General features: G+C 31.3%; 1 protein-coding gene across 1 annotated transcript in view; it reads left to right on the top strand.

The window, feature by feature from the left end:
• LOC149801054 (complement C3-like) overlaps positions 1-14,597 on the top strand; it is a 351,345-nt gene that overhangs the window by 275,566 nt on the left and 61,182 nt on the right. Inside the window, exon 31 of the mRNA XM_089955088.1 lies at positions 3,127-3,243. Within this exon, the coding sequence (XP_089811214.1) occupies positions 3,127-3,243 (117 nt within the window). The remainder of the gene's footprint in view (positions 1-3,126; positions 3,244-14,597) is intronic.

Raw genomic sequence — 14,597 nt, 5'->3', positions numbered from 1 at the left:
CAGTCTTCAGGTCAGGCACCAGGTGTTGAACACGAGTCGTGAGGAAAAGGTTCAGGCCAGTACCCTATTATCTATATGTTTTCAATCCCTATGGAGAACAGGCTTTGGGTTTTGATGTAAGGTAAGGAATCCTGATGATATTGATATCACCAATCAAACTTTGTGTTGCTTTGAGGCCTACCACCACACAGTGGTGACAAAGCAGTCTCCCACTTTTCTTCCATGACACTATAGATAACATTGCCATGGCTCCATAGATCAGTGAACTTGGCTGGCCAGTGATCATGCCCACCTCCTCAGGCCTCATTTGTGAGAGAAGTGGAGGGGAACTGCCACATACCTCCTCCTGCATTGAGAGGCAATCATCAGTCTCCATCCACAGAGAGAGGAATAACAGGTTAGTCCTGTCCATCTCCGCCTGCATATTGATGAGGCAATGAACCCTCGAGTCAAGTATTGACAATAATTATTTTCCCCAATAACCACTGACATATTTGAGAGGGACATAACTCTTTGGTCTCTCCTGTGAATGCTTTGATTACCATCTTAATTAGAAAATGTGGCTTTATAAAAATCCAGCACATTTTTTAATACAACAAACAAATCCATTGTGCGAGATCATTGTGCGAGATCAAATAAAAACTTGTAGGTTTAATTTGTATTTAATTGTATGTCTGTTGTCAGCACTTTTCCTTCAGTTTTAGTCCATAATTGAAGTGAAAATAGAAAATTAGAGTAAGATGTATCAAAGTCTACCATTTTACCCTTGTATGTTACATTTTGCCCTTGTATAATACATTTTACCCTTGTATAATACACCCAGCTAGTAAGCACAGACTTACAACAGCTTCCATGTCTTGCAGATCAGGGTCTGTGCTGTTAGCTCATAAATGTTAGCAGAACACAGGACATAGACCTGGACTATCTACTGGAAACAAGACTATTAAAGCCTTTCTGCCATTTGGAAACAAGACTATTAAAGCCTTTCTGCCATTTGGAAACAAGACTATTAAAGCCTTTCTGCCATTTGGAAACAAGACTATTAAAGCCTTTCTGCCATTTGGAAACAAGACTATTAAAGCCTTTCTGCCATTTGGAAACAAGACTATTAAAGCCTTTCTGCCATTTGGAAACAAGACTATTAAAGCCTTTCTGCCATATTGGTTTTTATGAGGAATTGCTTTTCAATTTATTCCATCGCAATTTTCTCGGATGCGGGAGGTCGTGGGTATGATCCCTGGCCAAATCATACCAAAGACTTTCAAAAATAGTACTAACATCTGCCTTGCTTGGTGCTCATCATTAAGAGGTTAGGACTGGTTGGCCTGGTGTCAGGATAATGTGACTGGGTGGGACATCATGCTACATGTCTGTGGCATGATTCCCCAGTGCTAGACATCACTATAAACTATAACACTGCAGACATTGTAGCGATATGACTGAAATTTTTTAAAGCACGTAAAAAATTCAAATCACACACACACACACACACACACACACACATACACACATCAGCTAAATTTTCTCTCTTTGGGGACTTCTTTTAGAGGATAAACTTTTTTTAAAAAGAGCTGTTGAATTTAGTTTTACTTGTTGTGAAACAATTGTTTTCTCATTTTATTGAAAATTGAATGTAGTGATGGAAGTTATTTCCTTTGAAGTAAATTGAAAATTGACCACTGTTGATACGTTATTCTCCATTGCTAGCCTTTCCTAATTTTTTTAAAGCTTAGTGTATGATATATACGTAAACTTTATGATATAACAAATTAAACATTTTTGTATGCATCCAATCAGAACAACAGCTACAAAGATACATAAATGAGATACTGAGAGGTTAGCCGAATTGTCTGGTACAGACTAGCATGCATCCAAGATCTGTTGGTGCATTATGGAATGTATGATCTTTGTGTTAATAACAAACAATATAAAAGGTAGAGAAAACACATCCAGCCTTTCTGTTTCTAAAATGTTTGTTATATATGGTACAACTTATTTAAAATTTATTGGAGTTTCCTTTTCCGAATTAATATAGTTTACTTTTTGTTTTAAAAAGAAACAAAACTAGATGGTCTCTTTTACGGAAAATTAACCACCCTTACTCAGAATCAAACCATGATGTTGAAGAAAAACAATGATGGATCTCCCTTTGTATTGACACATGTTTAATACAATGTATTTCAAATCAAACATTCCATAGTTATATGCCATACATACAAGCTTAAAAGTCAACTCCAACTGCAAACAACGTTACCCATTAACCCAGATCTGTCATTGTATCATGTCCTGGCAGAGTCCATCTTGTACATTTTACTGATTACTCATAACAAACTGCCAAGACACAGATGTAGGAGCATGATGCAATGGCAAATCTGAATGTGTGTAGTTTACAGATGGAATTATAAGTGAATACATATGGTATCAGTTACAGATGGAATTATAAGTGAATACATATGGTACTGGTTATCAGTTAAATAACTTGACCTTGGAGCTTGCACTACATAGAGTTTGATAGTGAAAGTACAAGATTCAAAGGGTCAAGCATGATCCAGTATCCCTCTTCAGTCAAAGGAGATGTGATAGAAGAATCACGCAGATAAATTTGCAATACAGTAGAACTTCGATTATCCATCAGGGTACGGGACCGAGACTGTGACGGATATGAGAAAAGACGGATAATAGAATATGTACATTAAAAGTATTTTACAGTAGACTGGGTCATCCAAAAATCGTAATATCTACATATGTATATATACCTGTTTTTAATATTTTGATGTGAAATGCCCTGACGGTTTACAGAGACTGATGGTTAATCGGGTGGCAGGTAATCGAAGTTCTACTGTACTTTTGTTGTGTTAATTATATACCCTAAGCAACTTTTTCATAGTATAATGACAACATTTTTTAATCTTTTTCCTGTTATTCTGTATTGCTTCTAAATGTATTAGTCTCTGTTAGGTAATGTCATCCTTGACAATACGGAGCCTAAATCTATACCACATGAATGCCTGATACAAAGTTTCAGATCATCCTCAAAGAAATTTACTGTTTAACATAAACTGCATGGTGATAGATATGTAATCATTTTTTATAGCTGCATATGCAGCATACTCTGTTATATTTCAGAAATCCAGGGTGTGATCTTTGTGGTTTTTGCCCACAGGAGAACGAAGCAAACAGAGCACGCAGCAGGATCGGCCGGGCTGCCTCAAGCACTTTGTACTGCATTACCGTCAATATCAGGTACTGACACAAAACTATCTCAGTAGATGCTTCATAATGCTTAACTATTTGAAATGTTAGCCTACTCATTATTGCTACCTTATTTGTAATACAGTGAAAAATTAATATAATCCTAAATAGATAATGTAAGAAATACCAGAAGTTACTTCCCCTACTTGACACTTCTGTTGGAGTTGGTTACGACTCGCTATATTGTTCTATGCAAGTATCATTGTCTTCTTTAAGAGTTTATATTATTGGCTTCAAAAAATACTTGAATTCAGATAGAAATATATAATTCTTGCAAGCACCAGCCATATAAACACTTAGTATAGTAATAAACGATGGTATTTTTATAATGTCATTTGGCTATGTGTGTCTTAAGCTTGTTTTACTCCCCATAGCAGTTTCATTAGCCTGCATATGCACATGATATGGCTCTATTCATGATCAAACAAAGCTTGAGGCTTGAATTAAATTGAAACCTTTTTTGCCCAATACATTTGCTGTATAGCCAGTATGCTTATAGGCATGGTCCTTTATTCATTATCTGTATAGCCAGTATGCTTATAGGCATGGTCCTTTATTCATTATCTGTATAGCCAGTATGCTTATAGGCATGGTCCTTTATTCATTATCTGTATAGCCAGTATGCTTATAGGCATGGTCCTTTATTCATTATCTGTTGTACATCATCCATTTACAACTTATATTTTCAGCTTCTCAGAACGCCCTCAACAGAATTTGGGCAAATTTGAAAGCATTCTACCATGAAACTTTTTTAAAAATATTTTCAGTAATGCTAATCTGCCAGTGTTGCTAAGAAAAACTTGTATAAACGTTTCAAAACCAAATTTGACAAAAATTTTAAGCAATTACCCAGGCCTGGATGTCTGTATTCAAATGATGATTCTGCAATCCTATGTTGATTTAGTAAAAGCAAAATTAATGGAAACTCTTTAAGTAACTTCTCTAAAGCCACTCAACAGAATTTGAACAAATTTGACAGAAAACATTCTGGTAGAGATAGCTTTTTGAATCTGATAAAATTGATAAAGATCTACCATCAAATATTGGCACTGTTACAAAAACAGAAAAACCTGAAAATGATTTTATATCAAACATCACTTAACACAATTTTACAAAATTTAAAAGAGAGCATCCTACCAAGAATATATTGTAGATGCTTTTTAAACGCTACAAATCCACAGTCAAATAAGACCAGTATTACTAAAATAATATAGATACTAATACACTGTCAAATAAGGCCACTATTACTAAAACAATGTAGGCACTAATCCACTTTAAAATAAGGAGACTATTACTTAAAATAATGTACGTACTGGTCCACTGTCAAAAAAGGCCACTATTACTAAAAATAATGTTGGTACTGATCCACTGTAAAATAAGGCCACTTTTACGAAATATAATGTAGATACTGATACACTGTCAAATAAGGCCACTCTTACTAAAATAATATAGGTACTGATAACCTGTCAAATAAGGCCACTATTACTAAAAAATAATATATGTACTGATCCACTGTAAAATAAGGCCACTTTTAATAAAAATAATGTAGGTACTGATATACTGTCAAATAAGGCCATTATTACTAAAAATAATGTAGGTACTGATACACTGTCAAATAAGGCCACTATTACAAAAATAATGTAGATACTGATTCAATGTAAATGAGACCACTATTACTAAAATATAATGTTGATACTGATCAACTGTAAAATAAGGCCACTATCATTAAAATAATGTGGATACTGATCCACTGTCAAATAAGGATCATATTACTAAAAATAATATAAATCCTGATCCACTTAAAATAAGGCAACAATTGCTAAAATAATGTAGATACTGATCCACTGCCAAATAAGGCCACTATTACTAAAAATAATGTAGATACTGACCCACTGTAAAATAAGGCCACTATTACTAAAAATAATGTAGATACTGATTCATTGTAAAATGAGGCCACTATTACTAAAAATAATACACATACTGATCCACCGTAAAATCAGGCCACTATTACAAAAAATAATGTAGATACTGATCCACTGTAAAATAAGACCACTCTTATTAAAAATAATGTAGATAATGATCAAGTGTAAAATAAGGTCACTATTACTAAAAAATAATTTAGATACTGATCCACTGTAAAATAAGGCAACAATTAATAAAATAATGTAGATACTGACTCACTGCAAAACAAGACCACTATTAGTAAAAATATTGTAGAAACTGATCCATTTTAAAATCAGGCCATGATTACTAAAAAATAATGTAGATACTGACCCACTGCAAAATAAGGCCACTATTACTAAAAATAATGTAGATACTGGTCCAATGTAAAATAAGGCCATTATTACTATAAAAAAATTATACATTCTCATCCACTGAAAACTAAGGCAAGTTTTAATAAAAATTAGGTAGATACTGATCCACAGTAAAAACAAGGCAACTATTACTTAAAATAATGTAGATACTGATCCGCTGTAAAATATGCCACTTTTACTAAAAAAAATTATGTCGATATTGACCCACTATAAAATAAGGTCACTATTGCTAAAAATAATCTACATACTGATCCAGTGTAAAATAAGGCCACTATTACTAAAATAATGTTGACACTGATCCACTTTAAAATAGGGCATGTTACCAAAAATGATCTAGCTACTGATCCAAGTAAATTAACTCCACTTTTTTAAAAAAATAATGTAGATACTGATCCATTGTAAAATAAGTCCACTATTACAAAAACTAATGTACATACTGATCCGCTGTAGAAAAAATTCCACTATTACAAAAAATAATGCAGATACTGATCCTCTGTAAAAAAAAACAAAGGCGACTATTGCTAAAAAATAATGTAGATACTGATCCAATGTAACATAAGGCCACTATTACTAATAATAATGTAGATAGTAATCCATTGTACAATAAGGCCTCCTTTTATTAAAACTAATGTAGATACTGATCCACTTTAAAATAAGGCCTCTATTACTAAATATGATATAGGTACTGATCCACTGTAAAATAAGACCATTATTACTAAAATAATGTAGATACTGATATTCTGTAAAATAAGGCTAATATTGCTAAAAATAAAGTAGGTACTGAACCACTCTAAAACAAGGCCACTATTAATAAAAATAATGTATACTGATCCACTTTAAAATAAGGCCTGTATTACTAAATATGATGTAGATAACGATCCATTGTAAAACAAGGCCACTGTTACTAAAAATAATGTATATACTGATCCACTGCAAAAAATAAGGCCACTATTACTAAAATGAATGTACATACTGATCCGCTATAAGGTAAGACCACTTTTACTACAAATAATGTAGATACTTATCCACTGTAAAAAAAGCGACTATTGTTAGAAAATAATGTAGATACTGATCCGCTGTAAAATGAGGCCACTATTACTAATAGTAATGTAGATACTGATCCATTGTAAAATAAGGCCACTATTGCTAAAAATAAAGTAAATATTGACCCACTGTGAAAGAGGCCACTATTACAAAAAATAATGTCGATACTTATCCACTGTAAAGTAAGGCCACATTTACTACAAATAATGTAGATAATTATCCACTGTAAAAAAAAAGAAAAGCGACCATTGTTAAAAAATAATGTAGATAATGATCCAATGTAACATAAGGCCACTATTACTAAAAATAATGTAGATACTGATCTGCTGTAAAATAGGCCACTTTTACTAAAAGTTATGTCGATACTGGTCCACTATAAAATAAGGCCACTATTGCTAAAATTAATGTAGATACAGATCCACTGTAAAATAGGGCCACTATTTCTAAAATAATGTAGACACTGATCCACTGTAAAATAGGGTCTGTTACCAAAAATGATGTAGGTACTTATCCACTATAAAATAAGGCCACTTCTTAAAAAAATAATGTAGGTACTGATACACTGTCAAATAAGGCCACTATTACTAAAAATAATGTAGATACTGATTCACTGTAAAATAAGGCCACTATTACTAAAATATAATGTTGATACTGATCAACTGTAAAATAAGTCCACTATGATTAAAATAATGTAGATACTGATCCACTGTCAAATAAGGATAATATTACTAAAAATATTATAAATACTGATCCACTGTAAAATAAGGCAACAATTGCTAAAATAATGTAGATACTGATCCACTGCCAAATAAGGCCACTATTACTAAAAATAATGTAGATACTGACCCACTGTAAAATAAGGCCACTATTGCTAAAAATAATGTAGATACTGATCCAATGTAAAATAAGGCCACTATTACTAAAAAAATAATGTAGATACGGCTCCACTGTCAAATAAGGCCACTATTACTAAAACTAATGTAGATACTGATCCACTGTAAAATAAGGCCACAATTGCTAATAATAATGTAGATACTGATTCATTGTAAAATGAGGCCACTATTACAAAAAATAATGTAGATACTAGTCCACTGTAAAATAAGGCCACTATTACTAAAAATAATACACATACTGATCCACCGTAAAATAAGGCCACTATTACTAAAAATAATGTAGATACTGACCCACTGTAAAATAAGACCACTCTTGCTAAAAATAATGTAGATAGTGATCAAGTCTAAAAAAAGGCCACTATTACTAAAAAATACAGTAGATACTGATCCACTGTAAAATAAGGCAACAATTAATAAAATAATGTAGTTACTGATCCACTGTCAAATAAGGCCACTATTACTAACAAATAATGTGGATACTGATCCATTGTCAAATAAGGCCACTATAAATAAACATAATGTAGATACTGATCCACTGCAAAATAAGACCACTATTAGTAAAAATAATGTAGAATCTGATCCATTTTAAAATCAAGCCACTATTACTAAAAAGTAATGTAGATACTGACCCACTGCAAAATAAGGTCACAATTACTAAAAATAATGTAGATACTGGTCTAATGTAAAATAAGGCCATTATTGCTATAAAAAAATTATACATTCTGATCCACTGAAAACTAAGGCCAGTTTTAAAAAAAATTAGGTAGATACTGATCCAGAGTAAAAACAAGGCCACCATTGCTTAAAATAATGTCGATACTGATCCACTGTAAAATATGCCACTTTTACTAAAAAAAATTATGTCGATATTGACCCACTATAAAATAAGGTCACTATTGCTAAAAATAATCTACATACTGATCCAGTGTAAAATAGGGCCACTATTACTAAAATAATGTTGACACTGAGCCACTTTAAAATAGGGCATGTTACCAAAAATGATGTAGCTACTGATCCAAGTAAAATAACTCCACTTTTTTAAAAAAATAATGTAGATAATGATCGAATGTAAAATGAGGCCACTATTACTAATAATAATGTAGATACTGATCCATTGTAAAATAAGTCCACTATTACAAAAAATAATGTACATACTGATCCACTGTAAAGTAAGGCAACTTTTACTACAAAATAATATAGATACTGATCCTCTGTAAAAACAGCAAAGGCAACTATTGCTAAAAAATAATGTAGATACTGATCCAATGTAACATAAGGCCACTATTACTAAAAATAATGTAGATAGTAATCCATTGTACAATAAGGCCTCCTTTTATTAAAACTAATGTAGATACTGATCCACTTTAAAATAAGGCCTCTATTACTAAATATGATATAGGTACTGATCCACTGTAAAATAAGACCATTATTACTAAAATAATGTAGATACTGATATTCTGTAAAATAAGGCTAATATTGCTAAAAATAAAGTAGGTACTGAACCACTCTAAAACAAGGCCACTATTAATAAAAATAATGTATACTGATCCACTTTAAAATAAGGCCTATATTACTAAATATGATGTAGATAATGATCCATTGTAAAACAAGGCCACTATCACTAAAAATAATGAATATACTGATCCACTGTAAAAAAAAGGCCACTATTACTAAAAATAATGTACGTACAGATCTATTGTAAAATACGACCACTATTACCAATAATAATGTAGGTACTGATCCATTGTAAAATAAGGCCACTTTTGCTAAAAATAATGTAGATAATGATCCACTGTAAAATAAGGCCACTATTACTAAAATGAATGTACATACTGATCCACTATAAGGTAAGGCCACTTTTACTACAAATAATGTAGATACTTATCCACTGTAAAGTAAGGCCACATTTACTACAAATAATGTAGATAATGATCCAGTGTAACATAAGGCCACTATTACTAAAAATAATGAAGATACTGATCAAATGTAAAAAAAGAAAAGCGACTATTTCTAAAAAAAATAATTTTGATACTGATCCTATGTAACATAAGGCCACAATTACTAAAAATAATTTTGATACTGATCCACTGTAAACTATGGCCAGTTTTAAGTAAAAAAATTATGGAGATACTTATCCACTGTAAAAATTAGTCCACTATTACTAAAAGTCATGTCGATACTGGTCCACTGTAAAATAAGGCCACTATTGCTAAAAATAATGTAGATACAGATCCACTGTAAAATAGGGCCACTATTTCTAAAATAATGTAGACACTGATCCACTGTAAAATAGGGTCTGTTACCAAAAATAATGTAGGTACTTATCCACTATAAAATAAGGCCACTTCTTAAAAAAGTAATGTAGGTACTGATCCAGTATAAAAAAATGGCCACTATTACCATAAAATAATGTAGATACTGATCCACTGTAAAATAAGGCCACATTTATTAAAAAATAATGAAGATATTGATCAGCTGTAAATGAAGGCCACTATTACTTAAAATAATGTTGATAATGGTCCTCTGTAAAATAAGGCAGGTATGACTAAAAATGATGTAGATACTGATCCAGTGTAAAATGATGTGACTGTTACGAAAAATAATGTAAGTACTGATCCGCTGTAAAATAAGGCTACTATTACAAAAAATATGGTAGATATTGATCCACTGTAAAATATGGCCACTTTTCCTAAAAATAAAGCAGGTACTGATCTGTAAAATAAGGCTGCTATTGCTAAATATAATGTATATACTGATCCACTGTGAAATAAGGCTAATAATACTAAAAATAATGTAGATACTGATCCACTTTAGACGAAGCATATATTACTAAATATGATGAAGATAATGATCCATTGTAAAGTAAGGCCACTATTACTAAAAATAATGTAAGTACTGATCCGCTGTAAAATAAGGCTACTATTACAAAAAATATGGTAGATATTGATCCACTGTAAAATATGGCCACTTTTCCTAAAAATAAAGCAGGTACTGATCTGTAAAATAAGGCTACTATTGCTAAATATAATGTATATACTGATCCACTGTGAAATAAGGCTAATAATACTAAAAATAATGTAGATACTGATCCACTTTAGACGAAGCATATATTACTAAATATGATGAAGATAATGATCCATTGTAAAGTAAGGCCACTATTACTAAAAATAATGTATATACTGATCCACTGTAAAATAAGGCCACTATTACTAACAATAATGCATGCACAGATCTGGTGTAAAGTGAGACCACTATTACTAATAATAATGTAGTTACTGATCCACTTTAAAATAAAGCCTCTATTTCCAAATATGATGTAGGTACTGATCCACTGTAAAATAAGGTAACTATTACTAAAAATATTGTAGATACTGATTCACTGTAAAAACAAATCCACTATTACAAGAAAAAAGTACATACTGATACATTGTAAGATAAGGCAACATTTACTACAAATAATGTAAATACTAATCCACTGTAAAAAAAAGAAAAGCGTCTATTTCTAAAAAATAATGTAGATACTGATCCAATGTAACATAAGGCCACTATTACTAAAAAATAATGTAGATACTAATCTGCTGTTAAATGGGCCACTTTTGCTAAACGTTATGTAGATACTGATCCACTATAAAATGAGGCCACTATTGATAAGCATATTGTACATACTGATCCACTTTAAAATAAGGCCACTATTCCTAAAAATAATGTAGATACTGATCCATTATAAAAAAATGGCCACTATTACCATAAAATAATGTAGATACTGATCCACTATAAAATAAGTCCACTTTTAATACAAATAATGTACATACTTATTTTCTGTAAAATAAGGCCACTTTTGCTAAAAGTAAAGTAGGTATTGATCCACGGTAAAATAAGGCCACTATTACGAAAAATAATTTAGATACTGATCTATTGTAAAATAAGGCCACTATTACTGGAAATAATGTAGATACTGATCCACTGTAAAATCAGGCCACTATTACTAAAAATAATGTAGATACTGATCCACTGTAAAATAGGGCCACTATTACAAAAAATAATATAGGTACTGATATTCTGTACAATAAGGCCACTATTACTAAAATAATAATATAGATACTAATCCACTGTAAAGTATGGCCACTTTTACTACAAATAAAGTAGGTTCTGATCATTAAAATAAGGCTACTATTGCTAAAAAAAATGTAGATACTGATACACTGGAAAATAAGGTTACTATAGCTAAAAATAATGTAGACACTGATATTCTGTAAAATAAGGCCACTATTACTAAAAATAATGGAGACACTGATCCATTGTACAAAAAGGCAACTATTACTGAAAATAATGTAGATACTCATCCACTTTAAAATAAGGCCCATATTACTAAATACGATGTAGTTACCGATCCACTGTAAAATATGGTCACTATTAATAAATATAATGTAGATACTGATTCACTGTAAAATAAGGCAACTTTTACTACAAATAATGTACATGCTGATATTCTGTAAAATAAGGCCACTTGTACTAAAAATAAATTAGGTATTAATCCACGGTAAATTCAGGCCACTGTTACTAAAAACAATGTAGATACAGGTCCATGGTAAAATAATGCCACTATTACTAAAAATAATGTAGATACTGATCCAATGTCTAATAAGGCCACTGTTACTAAAAAGTAATGGGGGCCCCGAGTGGCCGAGTGGTCTAAAGCGCTCTCCGTTACAGATCACTGCCATCTCACCTCTGTCTGTGTGGGTTCGAGTCTCGGATTCAGCCTGTGTGGGTATGTGAGAAAGCTTGCCAGTAGCTTCTCGTGGGTCAGTGGTTCTTTCCGGGGTTTTTCCGGGTTCTTCCTCCACCATTAATACTGGCCGCCATGTATAGCCTATCGTGTGCTGAAAAATGGCGTTAAACCCTAAAACAACAACAACTAAAAAGTAATGTAGATACTGATCCATTGTAAATTAAGGCCACTATTACTTAAAATAATGTAGGTATTGATCCAATGTAAAATAAGACCACTATGACAAAAAATAATGTAGGTACTGATCCACTGTAAAATAAGGCCACTATTACTAAAGATAATGGAGACCCTGATATATTGTACAATAAGGATCCAATTACTAAAAATAAGGTACATACTGATCCACTTTAAAATAAGACCTCCATAACTAAATATGATGTAGGTACTGATCCACTGTAAAATAAGACCACTTTTAATACAAATAATGTATATACTAATATTCAGTAAAATAAGGCCACTTTTACTAAAAATAAGATAGGTATTGATCCACGGTAAAATAAAGCCACTATTACTAAAAATAATGTAGATACTGATCCATTGTAAAAAAAAGGCCACTATTACTAATAATAATGTAGACACTGGTCCATTGTAAAATAAGGCCACTATTAATAAAAATAATGTAGATACTGATCCATTGTAAAATAAGGACACTATTTAAAAAAAAAATAACGTAGATACTGATCCACAGTAAAATAACGTGATAATTACTAAAAATAATGTAGGTACTGATGCAGTGTAAAATAAGGCCACCATTACTAAATATAATATAGATACTTATCCACTGTAAAGTAATGCCACATTTACTACAAATAATGTAGATACTGATCCACTGTAAAAAAAGAAAAGCGACTATTTCTAAAAAATAATATAAATAATGATCCAATGCAACATAAGGCCACTATTATTAAAGATAATGTAGATATTGATCCGGTGTAAAATAAGACCACTGCTAATAAAAATAATATAGGTACTGATACAATGTAAAATAAGGCAACATTTACTAAAAATAATGTAGATATTGATCCACTATAAAATAAGGCCACATTTACTAAAAATAATTTGGACATTGATCCACTGTAAAATAATACCACTATTACTTAAAATCATGTTGGTAGTGATCAACTGTAAAATAAGGCCACTATTCCAAAAAATAATGTAGGTACTGATACACAGTAAAATAAGGCCACAATTACTTAGAATAATGTAGACACTGATCCACTATAAAAAAATGGCCACTATTACTATAAAATAATGTAGATATTGATCCACTGTAAAATAAGGCCACTATTACTTAAAATAATGTTGATAATGGTCCACTGTAAAATAAGGCAGCTATGACTAAAAATGATGTAGATACTGATCCATTATAAAATAAGGCCACTATTGCTAAAAATAAAGTAAATACTGATCCACTGTAGAAGAGACCACTATTACAAATTATAATGTACATACGTATCCACTGTAAAGTAATGCCACATTTACTACAAATAATGTAGATACTGATCCACTGTAGAAAAATAAAAGCGACTATTTCTAAAAAATAACGTAGATACTGATCCAAAGTAACAAAAGGCCACTATTACTAAAAATAATGTAGATACTGTAACACTGTAAATTATGGCCAGTTTTAATAAAAAAAATAATAGAGATACTTATCCACTGTAAAAACAAGGCCACTATTACTAAAAATAATGAAGATACTGATCCACTGTCAAATAAGACCACTATTAATAAAAATAATGTAGGTACTGATACACTGTAAAATAAGATCACATTTACTAAAGATAATGTAGATATTGATCCACTATTAAATAAGGCCACATTTACTAAAAATAATGTAGATATTGATCCACTGTAAAATAAGGCCACTATTACTTAAAATAATGTTGGTACTGATCCACTATAAAATAAGGCCACTTCTTAAAAAAATAATGTAGGTACTAATACACTGTAAAATAAGGCCACTATTCCTAAAAATAATATAGATACCGATCCACAGTAAAATAAGGCCACAATTACTTAGAATAATGTAGACACTGATCCACTATAAAAAAATGGCCACTATTACTATAAAATAATGTAGATACTGATCCAATGTAAAATAAGGCCATATTTACTAAAAAATAATGTAGATATTAATCAACTGATCCGCTGTAAAATGAGGCCACTATTACAGAAAATAAATAGATATTGATCCACTGTAAAATATGGCCACTTTTACTAAAAATAAAGTAGGTACTGACCTGTAAAATAAGGCTACTAATGCAAAACATAATGTAGATACTGATATTCTATAAAATA

This window comes from Sinohyriopsis cumingii, chromosome 4 (genome assembly GCF_028554795.1).
Source record: "Sinohyriopsis cumingii isolate HCF-2022 chromosome 4, ASM2855479v2, whole genome shotgun sequence".
In the NCBI taxonomy this organism is placed as follows: Eukaryota; Metazoa; Mollusca; class Bivalvia; order Unionida; family Unionidae; genus Sinohyriopsis; species Sinohyriopsis cumingii.
The sequence above is the reverse complement of the archived record's forward strand: the minus strand, read 5'-3'. Positions and strand labels throughout refer to the sequence as shown.